The 21,733-nt window shown below is 51.5% G+C and overlaps 1 protein-coding gene across 13 annotated transcripts in view; it reads right to left on the bottom strand.

Annotated features, from left to right (window-relative positions):
• Positions 1–21,733, bottom strand: part of LOC121289241 (choline transporter-like protein 5) — a 478,732-nt gene that overhangs the window by 109,920 nt on the left and 347,079 nt on the right. For 11 of the 13 annotated variants that reach the window (XR_005945520.1, XM_041208474.1, XM_041208473.1 and 8 more), the window contains one exon: positions 4,036–4,120. Coding sequence is in view for 12 of the 13 variants with exons in the window: in XM_041208474.1 (XP_041064408.1) it covers positions 4,036–4,120 (85 nt within the window). In the remaining variant the exon portion in view is untranslated. Of the gene's footprint in view, positions 1–2,059; positions 2,316–4,035; positions 4,121–21,733 lie in introns of those variants that run through there. The other 2 variants (XM_041208480.1, XM_041208482.1) reach the window with 1 other exon arrangement.

Here is a 21,733-nt window from a genome sequence, read left to right as displayed (position 1 = left end):
AACCGGCTCGAGGGGCTGAATGGCCTCCTCCTGCTCCTGTATTCTGTTGAGAGTCACATCTACAGTTAGCGATAGAACCAACCCCTTCCTTCAGAAGGACACCCTGATGAGTTTGTAGAATAATTTAAAAAAAATCAAATGGCTTTAGTTTACAGTAGTCAGCACAAATTCCTGCGATCCTATAGGAGCTGGGGAGAGGGAAAAAAACCACTTGGCCCAGAAATTGCTGGGATGGAGTCACTGAATTTTTATTGTTGTAACCAACGACACAGGGAAAGAGCTGGAAAGTGGGATCGGGTCAGTACAGGCATGATGGGCTGAGTGACCTTCTGTGCTGTAAATTTTCTACGTTTTCTCATTCGCTGCCTGTAAGAATGAGATTGTACGGTTTCAGTTGTTCCTTTTCTGGGCTGGGCGGGATGAGTTTCCTGTCAGGAACATAAACCTCGCTAGTACCAGGGCCTGTGTGGTGTTAAAGACCAACGCTAAATGGCAGTGGTGAGATTCCAGAGCATTTACCAGCGCAACTCCAGCCATTTCAAGAGATGTCACTTGACAGAAAAGCTCAGCTGAGATGGTTATTGTCTCACTTTCCCAGACAGCCATGTGAATGGCAGAGCCAATCAAATCGAGCAGCAACTTGTGGGGGGGGGGAACCCCCCTAACGCGCCACAAATGGTTGTTTTTTTTTTTACATGCTCAGTCACGTCTCGTGTCGTGGACTCACCATTATTACTCCAGCAATTTCTGGGCCAATAAATCTGAAATTGCTGACTGTTCCAAACAGGCATTGGCCTTATGGTCCTTGCTTTAGGCACGAAGCTGAGAGGGTGGAGGGAAGGGCTTCTTCTGTGTGTTATGTGTCACAGGGCCATGACCTGCTGGTACTGCAACAAGGGGATGAAGCCCCCACTTTCCCCTCCCCATTCTCTACCCCTTCCCCTAGTCCTGATATAGACCATTATTGCATATTATAGTCTCTTATTTTATCTACAGTTAGGATGTCCTGTTGCGTGACAGGAGCATGGAAAGATGGAGCATTAGAGAGAGAGAGAGAGACATCAGTGAGTAAAGCCAGGCATCACGTGGGTCACAGACATGGGTCCTCTGTAAGGCCTAATATACAAACATTTGCTTGGTAGTGCAGAACTTGACTATTGCTGAAAAGAGGGACAAGTTGGTGAAGCTTTTCATCTTGCACTCATCAGGACAAACACAAGAATGCCAAATTTCAAAAGATCACATCAATTTATACTGCGGGAGAAAAGGGTGCTGATTGCTGGCTAGTTAGCTCTGATTGTCCAAGGTGTTGCCATGGAGAAAACAACGGGGAACTATAGAGTATCCAAGCTTCCAGATAATTCAGAAAGGTGCAAGGCTTGAACACATTTCTCATCATATTCTACATTTAACGCCTACTGTTGGATGTGATTTCCGGATTGGGCAGCACATACTGAATAATCTGAAGTGTGCTAATAACTACACCAACAATCAATTTAAGGTAATCAGTCAGGTTCATAATGTGACTCACTTATGCTGGCTAGAAGCCACACACATTCTTACACAGGGACCCGCTCTCCGCAAACAAAAGGAATATGTCTAAGCCTAGCGCCTTTTCTGAATTACTTGGGAGCTTGGAGAGCCTATCATTCCCTGTTGCTTTCTCCATAGCAATGCCCCGGCCAATCAGAGTCAACTTGCCAACCAATCAGCACCCTTTTCTCCTGTAGTATAAACTATTGTGATTGTTTGAAACTTGGCTTATTTGTCCTGGTGAACACAAGATGAGAGGTTTCAGCAAAATGTCTCTCTTTTCAGCAAAACTCGAGCCCAAATATATTTCCTACCTGAAAATTATGACACTCCTACATTGTAACTATTGGGAGTTTGTACTGAAGCCGGATCTGATAGTTTCTAAGAAAGTTAATGGCCAGAGAGTGAGCTCTCTGCTTTTCCAGTAGTCCACTGGCCACACTGCAGCAAAATGCTGACCGTTTTTATCTTTCCTCTCTCTCTTTGTTTTCAAAAGCTGGAACTCTGAGAGTTAGGATTCTACAAGCCCCTGAAACTTGTTTTAATGCCACCCATCAAGACAGGTTATTTCCAGGCGTTTGTTTGTGAGTGTCTATTTATACATCTATATATTAATAGAAAGTTAGCGAGGCAAGGAGTTCAGTGCAGCACCAGCTCAGCACAAGCAAACTATCCATTGGCCTTTCGCGGGCTCCATTCCTGTTGTCCCAGGATTCTGTGCAGTTCAGGCGACATGAAGTAGGGTTTGTCAGCTGATCCGTCATTTCGCTCCAAATCTTCACCTGCGTGAGTTAGCAACATGCCAAAGCAAAGTGGGGGGACAGGGAGAGGAGGCAGGGGGAGAAATGGAGAGACAGAGACAGACAGACAGAGTGGGAACAAAATAAATCCGATGACAGGGAGCGAAAGTGATAAAAGGTGACAGTTGAAAAAAGGGATGGGAAAGGAGGAACAGAAAGGAAACCACAAGATAACAAGTTAGAAGGCGTTTGGAGGCCTTAAATAAAACGACAATTAAATGCAAAGCCAGCACTAGTGAAGCTGAGTCATTAATGTTTTAATAATTGCAGGTTTAAGGAACTCAGAAAGCAGCAACATCAAACGCATCATCAGCCCAAACTAAGATCAGGGAAACTCTAGCAAATCCCCTACAGCCTCAGCTGGCTTCAACAATAAATTAAAAGTGTTAAAGGATGCCAGATGGTTACCAGTAAAGCATTAAGACCTTGGAATTCAAACTCATGGATCAGCAATGTCCCGCTACATCTCAAAGCCAATTGTAATAGGCGTGAGCAACAGGCTCCTGAGCATCTCAGTTATAGCAGCCAACTGAGCTCTAAATCACTGCTTTGGGTTCCAAATATAACTGGACATAATGGCCACGGAAGCAAACTATTAACTCAACAGGCTGGCAAAGCTTTAAACCAGAAGTCAAACTATTAACTCAACAGGCTGGCAAAGCTTTAAACCAGAAGTCAAACTATTAACTCAACAGGCTGGCAAAGCTTTAAACCAGAAGTCAAACTATTAACTCAACAGGCTGGCAAAGCTTTAAACCAGAAGTCAAAAGGTAACTGTCACAACAACCCAACTCTTGGACGTCCAGACATCGAGCAATACTTTCACCTACCATGGTGGATAATGGTGTTCCAGCATCAAAGCTGTCGAAAGAATGGAATCTTTTCTCTCCAATGTCACCAAGCTTGCCTTCTGAGTTATACCCAGGTTGAGTATTGGGATCTCTTTGTTTTTAAGTTTCAGAGTAGCTCTGGAAACCACCAATTTCACGATGCACCATGGACGATGCACCAATGGCAGAAAGCCTGGTCATTTCTCCACCTTCCCCACACAGACCAGGGGTCCTAAAGAAAATTGCACCCACTCCCCTTCCCATCCTGTCCTTCTCTGCTGGAACTCAGGGGCTGAAAAACTAACGCCTGGGCTTATAACAGTAATCCAGAAAATGGGATTTATAAAGTGCACCATAATCACCTCTGTATTATCTCAAACTTGGGGCACCATCCCATATGTGTGAACCCCCTCCAGTATCCTGCCCCTCAGAACATAGTTCTGTAAACTTTCTGGTGAACACTGTTCACATCTGAACCCAGGCTGTGAACATCAGGGGCCTATTCAACGACTGGGGCCTCGCCAGTAGAACTCGGTACTGACCTCTTCCCCAATATCTGGCCATCGGATATTCTGAGGGTAGTCCCTTGAGAAGTGAGAAGCTGGAGAACTGCCACTTGGCGTCACACACCCCCACCCCTCCACCAACACTCTCTTAAATGAGGGCACTGAGTCCAACTGCAGAGTGGAGAGTGGCTGACATAGAGGCTGGATCACACACCTTGACCTTTGCGGCTCAGTACATCACTGAACGAGCCGGCTGCATACCTAAGTAAGCCGGTACTGGCGTCCTTGACACATTCCAGGCTTCATGTCAGGAACAATTTGCTACATTACAAAAAAAAGTTTCCATAGTTTTGAATGGGTACTCACAGAAACAGAGGAACAGTGTATCCACACACATTGCATAGACACTGAAGAAACCATGTGCAATTAGATAGGAAGCAAATATCACCGTCTGCAAACATAAGGACACATAGTTACACCTTGACGAATAGACTGATCAGTAAAGATATTGAGGCAGCTTAATAAGGCCACAGGAAATGCAAATCAAGCATTGGGGTTATTCCTAAGTGGGAAGGTTTAAAACACAGAGACATAGCGTTAAACTTGCATAGAACCTTGGTAAGGCCACACTGGGAATACAGTGGGAATACAGTGCACACTTCCAGTCGTCACATTACGCAAAGGATATGGAGAGGCTGGAGGGGTTCAAAATGATAAACAAGTTGATACCATCACTGAAGAATGAGTGCAGGCAGCGCTCCCTCAGTACTGACCCTCTGACAGTGCAGCACTCCCTCAGTACTGACCCTCTGACAGTGCAGCACTCCCTCAGTACTGACCCTCTGATGGTGCAGCACTCCCTCAGTACTGACCCTCTGACAGTGCAGCACTCCCTCAGTACTGACCCTCTGACAGTGTAGCACTCTCTCAATACTGATCCTCTGACAGTGCAGCACACCCTCAGTACTGATTCTCTGACAGTGCAGCACTCCCTCAGTACTGACCCTCTGACAGTGCAGCACTCCCTCAGTACTGACCCTCTGACAGTGCAGCACTCCCTCAGTACTGACCCTCTGACAGTGTAGCACTCTCTCAATACTGATCCTCTGACAGTGCAGCACTCCCTTAGTACTGACCCTCTGACAGTGCAGCACTCCCTCAGTACTGACCCTCTGACAGTGCAGCACTCCCTCAGTACTGACCCTCTGACAGTGTAGCACTCTCTCAATACTGATCCTCTGACAGTGCAGCACACCCTCAGTACTGATCCTCTGACAGTGCAGCACTCCCTCAGTACTGACCTTCTGACAGTGCAGCACTCCCTCAGTACTGACCCTCTGACAGTGCAGCACTGCCTCAGTACTGACCCTCTGACAGTGTAGCACTCCCTCAGTACTGACCATCTGACAGTGCAGCACTCCTTCAGTACTGACCGTCCGACAGTGCAGCACTCCCTCAGTACAGACCCTCTTCAACAGCGCAGCACTTCCTCTGTACTGACCCTCTGACAGTGCAGCACTCCCTCAGTACTGACCCTCTGACTGTGTAGCACTCCCTCAGTACTGACCATCTGACAGTGCAGCACTCCCTCAGTACTGACCCTCCGACAGTGCAGCACTCCCTCAGTACAGACCGTCTTTAACAGCGCAGTACTTCCTCTGTACTGACCCTCTTCAACAGTGCAGCACTCCCTCAGTGCTGACCCTCTGATGGTGCAGCACTCCTTCAGTACTGACCCTCTGACAGTGCAGCACTCCCTCAGTACTGACCCTCTGACAATGCAGCACTCCCTCAGTACTGACCCTCTTCAACAGTGCAGCACTCCCTCAGTACTGACCCTCTGACAGTGTAGCATTCTCTCAATGCTGACCCTCTGACAGTGCAGCACTCCCTCAGTACTGACCCTCTGACAGTGCAGCACTCCCTCGGTACTGACCCTCTGACAGTGCAGCACTCCCTCAGTACTGACCCTCTGATACTGCAGGGCTCCCTCAGTACTGACCCTCTGACAGTGCAGCACTCCCTCAGTACTGACACTCTGACAGTGCAGCACTCCCTCAGTACTGACCCTCTTCAACAGTGCAGCACTCCCTCAGTACTGACCCTCTGACAGTGTAGCACTCTCTCAATACTGATCCTCTGACAGTGCAGCACTCCCTCAGTACTGACCCTCTGATAGTGCAGCACTCCCTCAGTACTGACCCTCTGACAGTGCAGCACTCCCTCAGTACTGAATCTCTGACAATGCAGCACTCCCTCAGTACTGAACTTCTGACAGTGCAGCACTCCCTCAGTACTGACCCTCTGACAGTGCAGCACTCCTTCAGTACTGACCCTCTGATAGTGCAGCACTCCCTCAGTACTGACCCTTTTCAACAGTGCAGCACTCCCTCAGTACTGACCCTCTGACAGTGCAGCACTCCCTCAGTACTGACCCTCTGATGGTGCAGCACTCCCTCAGTACTGACCATCTGACAGTGCAGCACTCCTTCAGTACTGACCCTCTGACAGTGCAGCACTCTCTCAGTATAGACCCTCTTCAACAGTGCAGCACTCCCTCAGTACTGATCCTCTGACAGTGCAGCACTCCCTCAGTACTGACACTCCGACAATGTAGCACTATCTCAATAATGCACTGGGAGTTTCATCCTGTATTTTGTGCTCAAAGTGGGACTTGAACCACAAGCTTCTGACTCAGAGGCCGGAGCTAAAGCCTTTAAAACATATCATCTAAAAACATTATAAGATGTTTCCTGTAAAATTGTGTAATACGCTGCCAAACATCTGACTTCAACAGCCACAGTGCAAGCTGATTTTTACTTTGAGTGCAGCTTACACAGTCACTCCAGTTTCTGAAGAATGTGTGGCTCGAACCATATCTGTTCTGAGCAGCAGAGGGCAGTGTTCTCCAGCGCTTGTTCAGTAACTGAACAAAGGTGAAAGTTAAACAGCATTTCATTGACTGAATGTGGCACTTAATCACTTTGCACAGTTCCAGTCTCTGTGTCAGAACTGGAGTACCGTGCACAGTTTTGGTCTCCAGATTCTTAAAATGACCAAGAAGATGCAAAAAAAGAGCCCCAAGGACGTTGATACCAAAACTGAGGAGATCGAATCATCTTGGTGACACTGAAGCGCTTTCCTCTAGAACAGCTAATGTTGACTTAATACAGCACTTTAGAATTGTGAAAATTTTAAATCGGGTAGACATTGGGAAGATGTTTCCACTAATGTGCAGGAGGTCAATGCGAGGAGCCCTAAGTATAAGATAGACACTGATAAATCCAGTGGGGAATTCAGGAGAAACTTCTTTATCCACAGAGTGGTGAGAATGTGGAGCTCGTTCTCACAGGGAGTGTTTGAGATGAATAGTATAGATGAGGGAGAAAGTGGGGGAAAGGATATGTTGATCATGTTGGGGGTGGAGGAGACTCATGTGGAGCATAAACACCGGCAAGGACAGTTCAGGCTGAGTGGCCTGTTCCCTCACTGTAGCCTCAATAGAACATTTGCAAAATAATTTTTAGCCTGTTCTTCCACCAGGATGTTCAGTACTGACCCTCTTCAACAGTGCAGCACTCCCTCAGTACTGACCCTCTGACGGTGCTGCACTCCCTCAGTACTGACCCACTGACGGTGTGGTGTTCCCTCAGTACTGTCCCTCTGATAGTACGGTGCTCCCTCAGTACTGCCCCTCTGACAGTGCAGCACTCCCTCAGTACTGACCCTCTGACAGTGCAGCACTCCCTCAGTACTGCCCCTCTGACAGTGCTGCACTCCCTCAGTACTGACGTTCTTCAACAGTGCAGCACTCCCTCAGTACTGACCCTCTGACGGTGCTGCACTCCCTCAGTACTGACCCACTGACGGTGTGGTGTTCCCTCAGTACTGTCCCTCTGATAGTGCGGTGCTCCCTCAGTACTGCCCCTCTGACAGTGCTGCACTCCCTCAGTACTGACCCTCTGACAGTGCTGCACTCCCTCAGTACTGACCCACTGACGGTGTGGTGTTCCCTCAGTACTGTCCCTCTGATAGTGCGGTGCTCCCTCAGTACTGCCCCTCTGACAGTGCAGCACTCCCTCAGTACTGACCCTCTGACAGTGCAGCACTCCCTCACTACTGACCCTCTGACAGTGCAGCACTCCCTCAACACTGACCCTCCAACAATGCAGCACTCCCTCAGTACTGACACTCTGACAGTGCTGCACTCCCTCAGTACTGACCCTCTGACAGGGCTGCACACTCTCAGTACTGACCCACTGACAGTGCAGCACTCCCTCAGTACTGACCCTCTGACAGTGCAGCACTCCCTCAGTACTGACCCTCTGACAGTGCAGCACTCCCTCAGTACTGACCCTCTGACAGTGTAGCACTCTCTCAATACTGATCCTCTGACAGTGCAGCACTCCCTTAGTACTGACCCTCTGACAGTGCAGCACTCCTTCAGTACTGACCCTCTGATAGTGCAGCACTCCCTCAGTACTGACCCTTTTCAACAGTGCAGCACTCCCTCAGTACTGACCCTCTGACAGTGCAGCACTCCCTCAGTACTGACCCTCTGATGATGCAGCACTCCCTCAGTACTGACCATCTGACAGTGCAGCACTCCCTCAACACTGACCCTCCAACAATGCAGCACTCCCTCAGTACTGACACTCTGACAGGGCTGCACACTCTCAGTACTGCCCCTCTGACAGTGCAGCACTCCCTCAGTACTGACCCTCTGACAGTGCAGCACTCCCTCACTACTGACCCTCTGACAGTGCAGCACTCCCTCAACACTGACCCTCCAACAATGCAGCACTCCCTCAGTACTGACACTCTGACAGTGCTGCACTCCCTCAGTACTGACCCTCTGACAGGGCTGCACACTCTCAGTACTGACCCACTGACAGTGCAGCACTCCCTCAGTACTGACCCTCTGACAGTGCAGCACTCCCTCAGTACTGACCCTCTGACAGTGCAGCACTCCCTCAACACTGACCCTCTGACAGTGTAGCACTCTCTCAATACTGATCCTCTGACAGTGCAGCACTCCCTTAGTACTGACCCTCTGACAGTGCAGCACTCCCTCAGTACTGACCCTCTGACAGTGCAGCACTCCCTCAGTACTGACCCTCTGACAGTGTAGCACTCTCTCAATACTGATCCTCTGACAGTGCAGCACACCCTCAGTACTGATACTCTGACAGTGCAGCACTCCCTCAGTACTGACCCTCTGACAGTGCAGCACTCCCTCAGTACTGACCTTCTGACAGTGCAGCACTCCCTCAGTACTGACCCTCTGACAGTGCAGCACTGCCTCAGTACTGACCCTCTGACAGTGTAGCACTCCCTCAGTACTGACCATCTGATAGTGCAGCACTCCTTCAGTACTGACCCTCCGACAGTGCAGCACTCCCTCAGTACACACCCTCTTCAACAGCGCAGCAATTCCTCTGTACTGACCCTCTGACAGTGCAGCACTCCCTCAGTACTGACCCTCTGACTGTGTAGCACTCCCTCAGTACTGACCATCTGACAGTGCAGCACTCCCTCAGTACTGACCCTCCGACAGTGCAGCACTCCCTCAGTACAGACCGTCTTTAACAGCGCAGCACTTCCTCCGTACTGACCCTCTTCAACAGTGCAGCACTCCCTCAGTTCTGACCCTCTGATGGTGCAGCACTCCCTCAGTACTGAACCTCTGACAGTGCAGCACTCCCTCAGTACTGACCCTCTGATACTGCAGGGCTCCCTCAGTACTGACCCTCTGACAGTGCAGCACTCCCTCAGTACTGACACTCTGACAGTGCAGCACTCCCTCAGTACTGACCCTCTTCAACAGTGCAGCACTCCCTCAGTACTGACCCTCTGACAGTGTAGCACTCTCTCAATACTGATCCTCTGACAGTGCAGCAGTCCCTCAGTACTGACCCTCTGATAGTGCAGCACTCCCTCAGTACTGACCCTCTGACAGTGAAGCACTCCCTCAGTACTGAACCTCTGACAATGCAGCACTCCCTCAGTACTGAACTTCTGACAGTGCAGCACTCCCTCAGTACTGACCCTCTGACAGTGCAGCACTCCTTCAGTACTGACCCTCTGATAGTGCAGCACTCCCTCAGTACTGACCCTTTTCAACAGTGCAGCACTCCCTCAGTACTGACCCTCTGACAGTGCAGCACTCCCTCAGTACTGACCCTCTTCAACAGTGCAGCACTCCCTCAGTACTGACCCTCTGACAGTGCAGCACTCTCTCAGTACTGACCCTCTGACAGTGCAGCACTCCCTCAGTACTGACCTTCTGACAGTGCAGCACTCCTTCAGTACTGACTCTCTGACAGTGCAGCACTCTCTCAGTATAGACCCTCTTCAACAGTGCAGCACTCCCTCAGTACTGACCCTCTTCAACAGTGCAGCTCTCCCTCAGTACTGATCCTCTGACAGTGCAGCACTCCCTCAGTACTGACACTCTGACAATGTAGCACTCCCTCAGTACTGACACTCTGACAATGTAGCACTCTCTCAATAATGCACTGGGAGTTTCATCCTGTATTTTGTGCTCAAAGTGGGACTTGAACCACAAGCTTCTGACTCAGAGGCCGGAGCTAAAGCCTTTAAAACATATCATCTAAAAACATTATAAGATGTTTCCTGTAAAATTGTGTAATACGCTGCCAAACATCTGACTTCAACAGCCACAGTGCAAGCTGATTTTTACTTTGAGTGCAGCTTACACAGTCACTCCAGTTTCTGAAGAATGTGTGGCTCGAACCATATCTGTTCTGAGCAGCAGAGGGCAGTGTTCTCCAGCGCTTGTTCAGTAACTGAACAAAGGTGAAAGTTAAACAGCATTTCATTGACTGAATGTGGCACTTAATCACTTTGCACAGTTCCAGTCTCTGTGTCAGAACTGGAGTACCGTGCACAGTTTTGGTCTCCAGATTCTTAAAATGACCAAGAAGATGCAAAAAAAGAGCCCCAAGGACGTTGATACCAAAACTGAGGAGATCGAATCATCTTGGTGACACTGAAGCGCTTTCCTCTAGAACAGCTAATGTTGACTTAATACAGCACTTTAGAATTGTGAAAATTTTAAATCGGGTAGACATTGGGAAGATGTTTCCACTAATGTGCAGGAGGTCAATGCGAGGAGCCCTAAGTATAAGATAGACACTGATAAATCCAGTGGGGAATTCAGGAGAAACTTCTTTATCCACAGAGTGGTGAGAATGTGGAGCTCGTTCTCACAGGGAGTGTTTGAGATGAATAGTATAGATGAGGGAGAAAGTGGGGGAAAGGATATGTTGATCATGTTGGGGGTGGAGGAGACTCATGTGGAGCATAAACACCGGCAAGGACAGTTCAGGCTGAGTGGCCTGTTCCCTCACTGTAGCCTCAATAGAACATTTGCAAAATAATTTTTAGCCTGTTCTTCCACCAGGATGTTCAGTACTGACCCTCTTCAACAGTGCAGCACTCCCTCAGTACTGACCCTCTGACGGTGCTGCACTCCCTCAGTACTGACCCACTGACGGTGTGGTGTTCCCTCAGTACTGTCCCTCTGATAGTACGGTGCTCCCTCAGTACTGCCCCTCTGACAGTGCAGCACTCCCTCAGTACTGACCCTCTGACAGTGCAGCACTCCCTCAGTACTGCCCCTCTGACAGTGCTGCACTCCCTCAGTACTGACGTTCTTCAACAGTGCAGCACTCCCTCAGTACTGACCCTCTGACGGTGCTGCACTCCCTCAGTACTGACCCACTGACGGTGTGGTGTTCCCTCAGTACTGTCCCTCTGATAGTGCGGTGCTCCCTCAGTACTGCCCCTCTGACAGTGCTGCACTCCCTCAGTACTGACCCTCTGACAGTGCTGCACTCCCTCAGTACTGACCCACTGACGGTGTGGTGTTCCCTCAGTACTGTCCCTCTGATAGTGCGGTGCTCCCTCAGTACTGCCCCTCTGACAGTGCAGCACTCCCTCAGTACTGACCCTCTGACAGTGCAGCACTCCCTCACTACTGACCCTCTGACAGTGCAGCACTCCCTCAACACTGACCCTCCAACAATGCAGCACTCCCTCAGTACTGACACTCTGACAGTGCTGCACTCCCTCAGTACTGACCCTCTGACAGGGCTGCACACTCTCAGTACTGACCCACTGACAGTGCAGCACTCCCTCAGTACTGACCCTCTGACAGTGCAGCACTCCCTCAGTACTGACCCTCTGACAGTGCAGCACTCCCTCAACACTGACCCTCTGACAGTGTAGCACTCTCTCAATACTGATCCTCTGACAGTGCAGCACTCCCTTAGTACTGACCCTCTGACAGTGCAGCACTCCTTCAGTACTGACCCTCTGATAGTGCAGCACTCCCTCAGTACTGACCCTTTTCAACAGTGCAGCACTCCCTCAGTACTGACCCTCTGACAGTGCAGCACTCCCTCAGTACTGACCCTCTGATGATGCAGCACTCCCTCAGTACTGACCATCTGACAGTGCAGCACTCCCTCAACACTGACCCTCCAACAATGCAGCACTCCCTCAGTACTGACACTCTGACAGGGCTGCACACTCTCAGTACTGCCCCTCTGACAGTGCAGCACTCCCTCAGTACTGACCCTCTGACAGTGCAGCACTCCCTCACTACTGACCCTCTGACAGTGCAGCACTCCCTCAACACTGACCCTCCAACAATGCAGCACTCCCTCAGTACTGACACTCTGACAGTGCTGCACTCCCTCAGTACTGACCCTCTGACAGGGCTGCACACTCTCAGTACTGACCCTCTGACAGTGCAGCACTCCCTCAGTACTGACCCTCTGACAGTGCAGCACTCCCTCAACACTGACCCTCTGACAGTGTAGCACTCTCTCAATACTGATCCTCTGACAGTGCAGCACTCCCTTAGTACTGACCCTCTGACAGTGCAGCACTCCCTCAGTACTGACCCTCTGACAGTGCAGCACTCCCTCAGTACTGACCCTCTGACAGTGTAGCACTCTCTCAATACTGATCCTCTGACAGTGCAGCACACCCTCAGTACTGATACTCTGACAGTGCAGCACTCCCTCAGTACTGACCCTCTGACAGTGCAGCACTCCCTCAGTACTGACCTTCTGACAGTGCAGCACTCCCTCAGTACTGACCCTCTGACAGTGCAGCACTGCCTCAGTACTGACCCTCTGACAGTGTAGCACTCCCTCAGTACTGACCATCTGATAGTGCAGCACTCCTTCAGTACTGACCCTCCGACAGTGCAGCACTCCCTCAGTACACACCCTCTTCAACAGCGCAGCAATTCCTCTGTACTGACCCTCTGACAGTGCAGCACTCCCTCAGTACTGACCCTCTGACTGTGTAGCACTCCCTCAGTACTGACCATCTGACAGTGCAGCACTCCCTCAGTACTGACCCTCCGACAGTGCAGCACTCCCTCAGTACAGACCGTCTTTAACAGCGCAGCACTTCCTCCGTACTGACCCTCTTCAACAGTGCAGCACTCCCTCAGTTCTGACCCTCTGATGGTGCAGCACTCCCTCAGTACTGACCCTCTGACAGTGCAGCACTCCCTCAGTACTGACCCTCTGATACTGCAGGGCTCCCTCAGTACTGACCCTCTGACAGTGCAGCACTCCCTCAGTACTGACACTCTGACAGTGCAGCACTCCCTCAGTACTGACCCTCTTCAACAGTGCAGCACTCCCTCAGTACTGACCCTCTGACAGTGTAGCACTCTCTCAATACTGATCCTCTGACAGTGCAGCAGTCCCTCAGTACTGACCCTCTGATAGTGCAGCACTCCCTCAGTACTGACCCTCTGACAGTGCAGCACTCCCTCAGTACTGAACCTCTGACAATGCAGCACTCCCTCAGTACTGAACTTCTGACAGTGCAGCACTCCCTCAGTACTGACCCTCTGACAGTGCAGCACTCCTTCAGTACTGACCCTCTGATAGTGCAGCACTCCCTCAGTACTGACCCTTTTCAACAGTGCAGCACTCCCTCAGTACTGACCCTCTGACAGTGCAGCACTCCCTCAGTACTGACCCTCTGATGGTGCAGCACTCCCTCAGTACTGACCCTCTTCAACAGTGCAGCACTCCCTCAGTACTGACCCTCTGACAGTGCAGCACTCTCTCAGTACTGACCCTCTGACAGTGCAGCACTCCCTCAGTACTGACCTTCTGACAGTGCAGCACTCCTTCAGTACTGACTCTCTGACAGTGCAGCACTCTCTCAGTATAGACCCTCTTCAACAGTGCAGCACTCCCTCAGTACTGACCCTCTTCAACAGTGCAGCTCTCCCTCAGTACTGATCCTCTGACAGTGCAGCACTCCCTCAGTACTGACACTCTGACAATGTAGCACTCCCTCAGTACTGACACTCCGACAATGTAGCACTCTCTCAATAATGCACTGGGAGTTTCATCCTGTATTTTGTGCTCAAAGTGGGACTTGAACCACAAGCTTCTGACTCAGAGGCCGGAGCTAAAGCCTTTAAAACATATCATCTAAAAACATTATAAGATGTTTCCTGTAAAATTGTGTAATACGCTGCCAAACATCTGACTTCAACAGCCACAGTGCAAGCTGATTTTTACTTTGAGTGCAGCTTACACAGTCACTCCAGTTTCTGAAGAATGTGTGGCTCGAACCATATCTGTTCTGAGCAGCAGAGGGCAGTGTTCTCCAGCGCTTGTTCAGTAACTGAACAAAGGTGAAAGTTAAACAGCATTTCATTGACTGAATGTGGCACTTAATCACTTTGCACAGTTCCAGTCTCTGTGTCAGAACTGGAGTACCGTGCACAGTTTTGGTCTCCAGATTCTTAAAATGACCAAGAAGATGCAAAAAAAGAGCCCCAAGGACGTTGATACCAAAACTGAGGAGATCGAATCATCTTGGTGACACTGAAGCGCTTTCCTCTAGAACAGCTAATGTTGACTTAATACAGCACTTTAGAATTGTGAAAATTTTAAATCGGGTAGACATTGGGAAGATGTTTCCACTAATGTGCAGGAGGTCAATGCGAGGAGCCCTAAGTATAAGATAGACACTGATAAATCCAATGGGGAATTCAGGAGAAACTTCTTTATCCACAGAGTGGTGAGAATGTGGAGCTCGTTCTCACAGGGAGTGTTTGAGATGAATAGTATAGATGAGGGAGAAAGTGGGGGAAAGGATATGTTGATCATGTTGGGGGTGGAGGAGACTCATGTGGAGCATAAACACCGGCAAGGACAGTTCAGGCTGAGTGGCCTGTTCCCTCACTGTAGCCTCAATAGAACATTTGCAAAATAATTTTTAGCCTGTTCTTCCACCAGGATGTTCAGTACTGACCCTCTTCAACAGTGCAGCACTCCCTCAGTACTGACCCTCTTCAACAGTGCAGCACTCCCTCAGTACTGACCCTCTGACGGTGCTGCACTCCCTCAGTACTGACCCACTGACGGTGTGGTGTTCCCTCAGTACTGACCCTCTGATAGTACGGTGCTCCCTCAGTACTGCCCCTCTGACAGTGCAGCACTCCCTCAGTACTGACCCTCTGACAGTGCTGCACTCCCTCAGTACTGACCATCTGACAGTGCAGCACTCCCTCAGTACTGCCCCTCTGACAGTGCAGCACTCCCTCAGTACTGACGTTCTTCAACAGTGCAGCACTCCCTCAGTACTGACCCTCTGACGGTGCTGCACTCCCTCAGTACTGACCCACTGACGGTGTGGTGTTCCCTCAGTACTGTCCCTCTGATAGTGCGGTGCTCCCTCAGTACTGCCCCTCTGACAGTGCAGCACTCCCTCACTACTGACCCTCTGACAGTGCAGCACTCCCTCAACACTGACCCTCCAACAATGCAGCACTCCCTCAGTACTGACACTCTGACAGTGCTGCACTCCCTCAGTACTGACCCTCTGACAGGGCTGCACACTCTCAGTACTGACCCACTGACAGTGCAGCACTCCCTCAGTACTGACCCTCTGACAGTGCAGCACTCCCTCAGTACTGACCCTCTGACAGTGCAGCACTCCCTCAACACTGACCCTCTGACAGTGTAGCACTCTCTCAATACTGATCCTCTGACAGTGCAGCACTCCCTTAGTACTGACCCTCTGACAGTGCAGCACTCCCTCAGTACTGACCCTCTGACAGTGCAGCACTCCCTCAACACTGACCCTCTGACAGTGTAGCACTCTCTCAATACTGATCCTCTGACAGTGCAGCACTCCCTTAGTACTGACCCTCTGACAGTGCAGCACTCCCTCAGTACTGACCCTCTGACAGTGCAGCACTCCCTCAGTACTGACCCTCTGACAGTGTAGCACTCTCTCAATACTGATCCTCTGACAGTGCAGCACACCCTCAGTACTGATACTCTGACAGTGCAGCACTCCCTCAGTACTGACCCTCTGACAGTGCAGCACTCCCTCAGTACTGACCTTCTGACAGTGCAGCACTCCCTCAGTACTGACCCTCTGACAGTGCAGCACTGCCTCAGTACTGACCCTCTGACAGTGTAGCACTCCCTCAGTACTGACCATCTGATAGTGCAGCACTCCTTCAGTACTGACCCTCCGACAGTGCAGCACTCCCTCAGTACACACCCTCTTCAACAGCGCAGCACTTCCTCTGTACTGACCCTCTGACAGTGCAGCACTCCCTCAGTACTGACCCTCTGACTGTGTAGCACTCCCTCAGTACTGACCATCTGACAGTGCAGCACTCCCTCAGTACTGACCCTCCGACAGTGCAGCACTCCCTCAGTACAGACCGTCTTTAACAGCGCAGCACTTCCTCCGTACTGACCCTCTTCAACAGTGCAGCACTCCCTCAGTTCTGACCCTCTGATGGTGCAGCACTCCCTCAGTACTGACCCTCTGATACTGCAGGGCTCCCTCAGTACTGACCCTCTGACAGTGCAGCACTCCCTCAGTACTGACACTCTGACAGTGCAGCACTCCCTCAGTACTGACCCTCTTCAACAGTGCAGCACTCCCTCAGTACTGACCCTCTGACAGTGTAGCACTCTCTCAATACTGATCCTCTGACAGTGCAGCAGTCCCTCAGTACTGACCCTCTGATAGTGCAGCACTCCCTCAGTACTGACCCTCTGACAGTGCAGCACTCCCTCAGTACTGAACCTCTGACAATGCAGCACTCCCTCAGTACTGAACTTCTGACAGTGCAGCACTCCCTCAGTACTGACCCTCTGACAGTGCAGCACTCCTTCAGTACTGACTCTCTGACAGTGCAGCACTCTCTCAGTATAGACCCTCTTCAACAGTGCAGCACTCCCTCAGTACTGACCCTCTTCAACAGTGCAGCTCTCCCTCAGTAACGACACTCTGACAGTGCAGCACTCCCTCAGTACTGACCCACTGACGGTGTGGTGTTCCCTCAGTACTGTCCCTCTGATAGTACGGTGCTCCCTCAGTACTGCCCCTCTGACAGTGCAGCACTCCCTCAGTACTGACCCTCTGACAGTGCTGCACTCCCTCAGTACTGACCATCTGACAGTGCAGCACTCCCTCAGTACTGCCCCTCTGACAGTGCAGCACTCCCTCAGTACTGACGTTCTTCAACAGTGCAGCACTCCCTCAGTACTGACCCTCTGACGGTGCTGCACTCCCTCAGTACTGACCCACTGACGGTGTGGTGTTCCCTCAGTACTGTCCCTCTGATAGTGCGGTGCTCCCTCAGTACTGCCCCTCTGACAGTGCAGCACTCCCTCACTACTGACCCTCTGACAGTGCAGCACTCCCTCAACACTGACCCTCCAACAATGCAGCACTCCCTCAGTACTGACACTCTGACAGTGCTGCACTCCCTCAGTACTGACCCTCTGACAGGGCTGCACACTCTCAGTACTGACCCACTGACAGTGCAGCACTCCCTCAGTACTGACCCTCTGACAGTGCAGCACTCCCTCAGTACTGACCCTCTGACAGTGCAGCACTCCCTCAACACTGACCCTCTGACAGTGTAGCACTCTCTCAATACTGATCCTCTGACAGTGCAGCACTCCCTTAGTACTGACCCTCTGACAGTGCAGCACTCCCTCAGTACTGACCCTCTGACAGTGCAGCACTCCCTCAACACTGACCCTCTGACAGTGTAGCACTCTCTCAATACTGATCCTCTGACAGTGCAGCACTCCCTTAGTACTGACCCTCTGACAGTGCAGCACTCCCTCAGTACTGACCCTCTGACAGTGCAGCACTCCCTCAGTACTGACCCTCTGACAGTGTAGCACTCTCTCAATACTGATCCTCTGACAGTGCAGCACACCCTCAGTACTGATACTCTGACAGTGCAGCACTCCCTCAGTACTGACCCTCTGACAGTGCAGCACTCCCTCAGTACTGACCTTCTGACAGTGCAGCACTCCCTCAGTACTGACCCTCTGACAGTGCAGCACTGCCTCAGTACTGACCCTCTGACAGTGTAGCACTCCCTCAGTACTGACCATCTGATAGTGCAGCACTCCTTCAGTACTGACCCTCCGACAGTGCAGCACTCCCTCAGTACACACCCTCTTCAACAGCGCAGCACTTCCTCTGTACTGACCCTCTGACAGTGCAGCACTCCCTCAGTACTGACCCTCTGACTGTGTAGCACTCCCTCAGTACTGACCATCTGACAGTGCAGCACTCCCTCAGTACTGACCCTCCGACAGTGCAGCACTCCCTCAGTACAGACCGTCTTTAACAGCGCAGCACTTCCTCCGTACTGACCCTCTTCAACAGTGCAGCACTCCCTCAGTTCTGACCCTCTGATGGTGCAGCACTCCCTCAGTACTGACCCTCTGATACTGCAGGGCTCCCTCAGTACTGACCCTCTGACAGTGCAGCACTCCCTCAGTACTGACACTCTGACAGTGCAGCACTCCCTCAGTACTGACCCTCTTCAACAGTGCAGCACTCCCTCAGTACTGACCCTCTGACAGTGTAGCACTCTCTCAATACTGATCCTCTGACAGTGCAGCAGTCCCTCAGTACTGACCCTCTGATAGTGCAGCACTCCCTCAGTACTGACCCTCTGACAGTGCAGCACTCCCTCAGTACTGAACCTCTGACAATGCAGCACTCCCTCAGTACTGAACTTCTGACAGTGCAGCACTCCCTCAGTACTGACCCTCTGACAGTGCAGCACTCCTTCAGTACTGACTCTCTGACAGTGCAGCACTCTCTCAGTATAGACCCTCTTCAACAGTGCAGCACTCCCTCAGTACTGACCCTCTTCAACAGTGCAGCTCTCCCTCAGTACTGACACTCTGACAGTGCAGCACTCCCTCAGTACTGACCCACTGACGGTGTGGTGTTCCCTCAGTACTGTCCCTCTGATAGTACGGTGCTCCCTCAGTACTGCCCCTCTGACAGTGCAGCACTCCCTCAGTACTGACCCTCTGACAGTGCAGCACTCCCTCAGTACTGCCCCTCTGACAGTGCTGCACTCCCTCAGTACTGACGTTCTTCAACAGTGCAGCACTCCCTCAGTACTGACCCTCTGACGGTGCTGCACTCCCTCAGTACTGACCCACTGACGGTGTGGTGTTCCCTCAGTACTGTCCCTCTGATAGTGCGGTGCTCCCTCAGTACTGCCCCTCTGACAGTGCTGCACTCCCTCAGTACTGACCCTCTGACAGTGCAGCACTCCCTCACTACTGACCCTCTGACAGTGCAGCACTCCCTCAACACTGACCCTCCAACAATGCAGCACTCCCTCAGTACTGACACTCTGACAGTGCTGCACTCCCTCAGTACTGACCCTCTGACAGGGCTGCACACTCTCAGTACTGACCCACTGACAGTGCAGCACTCCCTCAGTACTGACCCTCTGACAGTGCAGCACTCCCTCAGTACTGACCCTCTGACAGTGCAGCACTCCCTCAACACTGACCCTCTGACAGTGTAGCACTCTCTCAATACTGATCCTCTGACAGTGCAGCACTCCCTTAGTACTGACCCTCTGACAGTGCAGCACTCCTTCAGTACTGACCCTCTGATAGTGCAGCACTCCCTCAGTACTGACCCTTTTCAACAGTGCAGCACTCCCTCAGTACTGACCCTCTGACAGTGCAGCACTCCCTCAGTACTGACCCTCTGATGATGCAGCACTCCCTCAGTACTGACCATCTGACAGTGCAGCACTCCCTCAACACTGACCCTCCAACAATGCAGCACTCCCTCAGTACTGACACTCTGACAGGGCTGCACACTCTCAGTACTGCCCCTCTGACAGTGCAGCACTCCCTCAGTACTGACCCTCTGACAGTGCAGCACTCCCTCACTACTGACCCTCTGACAGTGCAGCACTCCCTCAACACTGACCCTCCAACAATGCAGCACTCCCTCAGTACTGACACTCTGACAGTGCTGCACTCCCTCAGTACTGACCCTCTGACAGGGCTGCACACTCTCAGTACTGACCCACTGACAGTGCAGCACTCCCTCAGTACTGACCCTCTGACAGTGCAGCACTCCCTCAGTACTGACCCTCTGACAGTGCAGCACTCCCTCAACACTGACCCTCTGACAGTGTAGCACTCTCTCAATACTGATCCTCTGACAGTGCAGCACTCCCTTAGTACTGACCCTCTGACAGTGCAGCACTCCCTCAGTACTGACCCTCTGACAGTGCAGCACTCCCTCAGTACTGACCCTCTGACAGTGTAGCACTCTCTCAATACTGATCCTCTGACAGTGCAGCACTCCCTTAGTACTGACCCTCTGACAGTGCAGCACTCCCTCAGTACTGACCCTCTGACAGTGCAGCACTCCCTCAACACTGACCCTCTGACAGTGTAGCACTCTCTCAATACTGATCCTCTGACAGTGCAGCACTCCCTTAGTACTGACCCTCTGACAGTGCAGCACTCCCTCAGTACTGACCCTCTGACAGTGCAGCACTCCCTCAGTACTGACCCTCTGACAGTGTAGCACTCTCTCAATACTGATCCTCTGACAGTGCAGCACACCCTCAGTACTGATACTCTGACAGTGCAGCACTCCCTCAGTACTGACCCTCTGACAGTGCAGCACTCCCTCAGTACTGACCTTCTGACAGTGCAGCACTCCCTCAGTACTGACCCTCTGACAGTGCAGCACTGCCTCAGTACTGACCCTCTGACAGTGTAGCACTCCCTCAGTACTGACCATCTGATAGTGCAGCACTCCTTCAGTACTGACCCTCCGACAGTGCAGCACTCCCTCAGTACACACCCTCTTCAACAGCGCAGCACTTCCTCTGTACTGACCCTCTGACAGTGCAGCACTCCCTCAGTACTGACCCTCTGACTGTGTAGCACTCCCTCAGTACTGACCATCTGACAGTGCAGCACTCCCTCAGTACTGACCCTCCGACAGTGCAGCACTCCCTCAGTACAGACCGTCTTTAACAGCGCAGCACTTCCTCCGTACTGACCCTCTTCAACAGTGCAGCACTCCCTCAGTTCTGACCCTCTGATGGTGCAGCACTCCCTCAGTACTGACCCTCTGATACTGCAGGGCTCCCTCAGTACTGACCCTCTGACAGTGCAGCACTCCCTCAGTACTGACACTCTGACAGTGCAGCACTCCCTCAGTACTGACCCTCTTCAACAGTGCAGCACTCCCTCAGTACTGACCCTCTGACAGTGTAGCACTCTCTCAATACTGATCCTCTGACAGTGCAGCAGTCCCTCAGTACTGACCCTCTGATAGTGCAGCACTCCCTCAGTACTGACCCTCTGACAGTGCAGCACTCCCTCAGTACTGAACCTCTGACAATGCAGCACTCCCTCAGTACTGAACTTCTGACAGTGCAGCACTCCCTCAGTACTGACCCTCTGACAGTGCAGCACTCCTTCAGTACTGACTCTCTGACAGTGCAGCACTCTCTCAGTATAGACCCTCTTCAACAGTGCAGCACTCCCTCAGTACTGACCCTCTTCAACAGTGCAGCTCTCCCTCAGTACTGACACTCTGACAGTGCAGCACTCCCTCAGTACTGACCCACTGACGGTGTGGTGTTCCCTCAGTACTGTCCCTCTGATAGTACGGTGCTCCCTCAGTACTGCCCCTCTGACAGTGCAGCACTCCCTCA

Source organism: Carcharodon carcharias, chromosome 16, assembly GCF_017639515.1.
Source record: "Carcharodon carcharias isolate sCarCar2 chromosome 16, sCarCar2.pri, whole genome shotgun sequence".
Lineage (NCBI taxonomy): Eukaryota > Metazoa > Chordata > Chondrichthyes > Lamniformes > Lamnidae > Carcharodon > Carcharodon carcharias.
The sequence above is the reverse complement of the archived record's forward strand: the minus strand, read 5'-3'. Positions and strand labels throughout refer to the sequence as shown.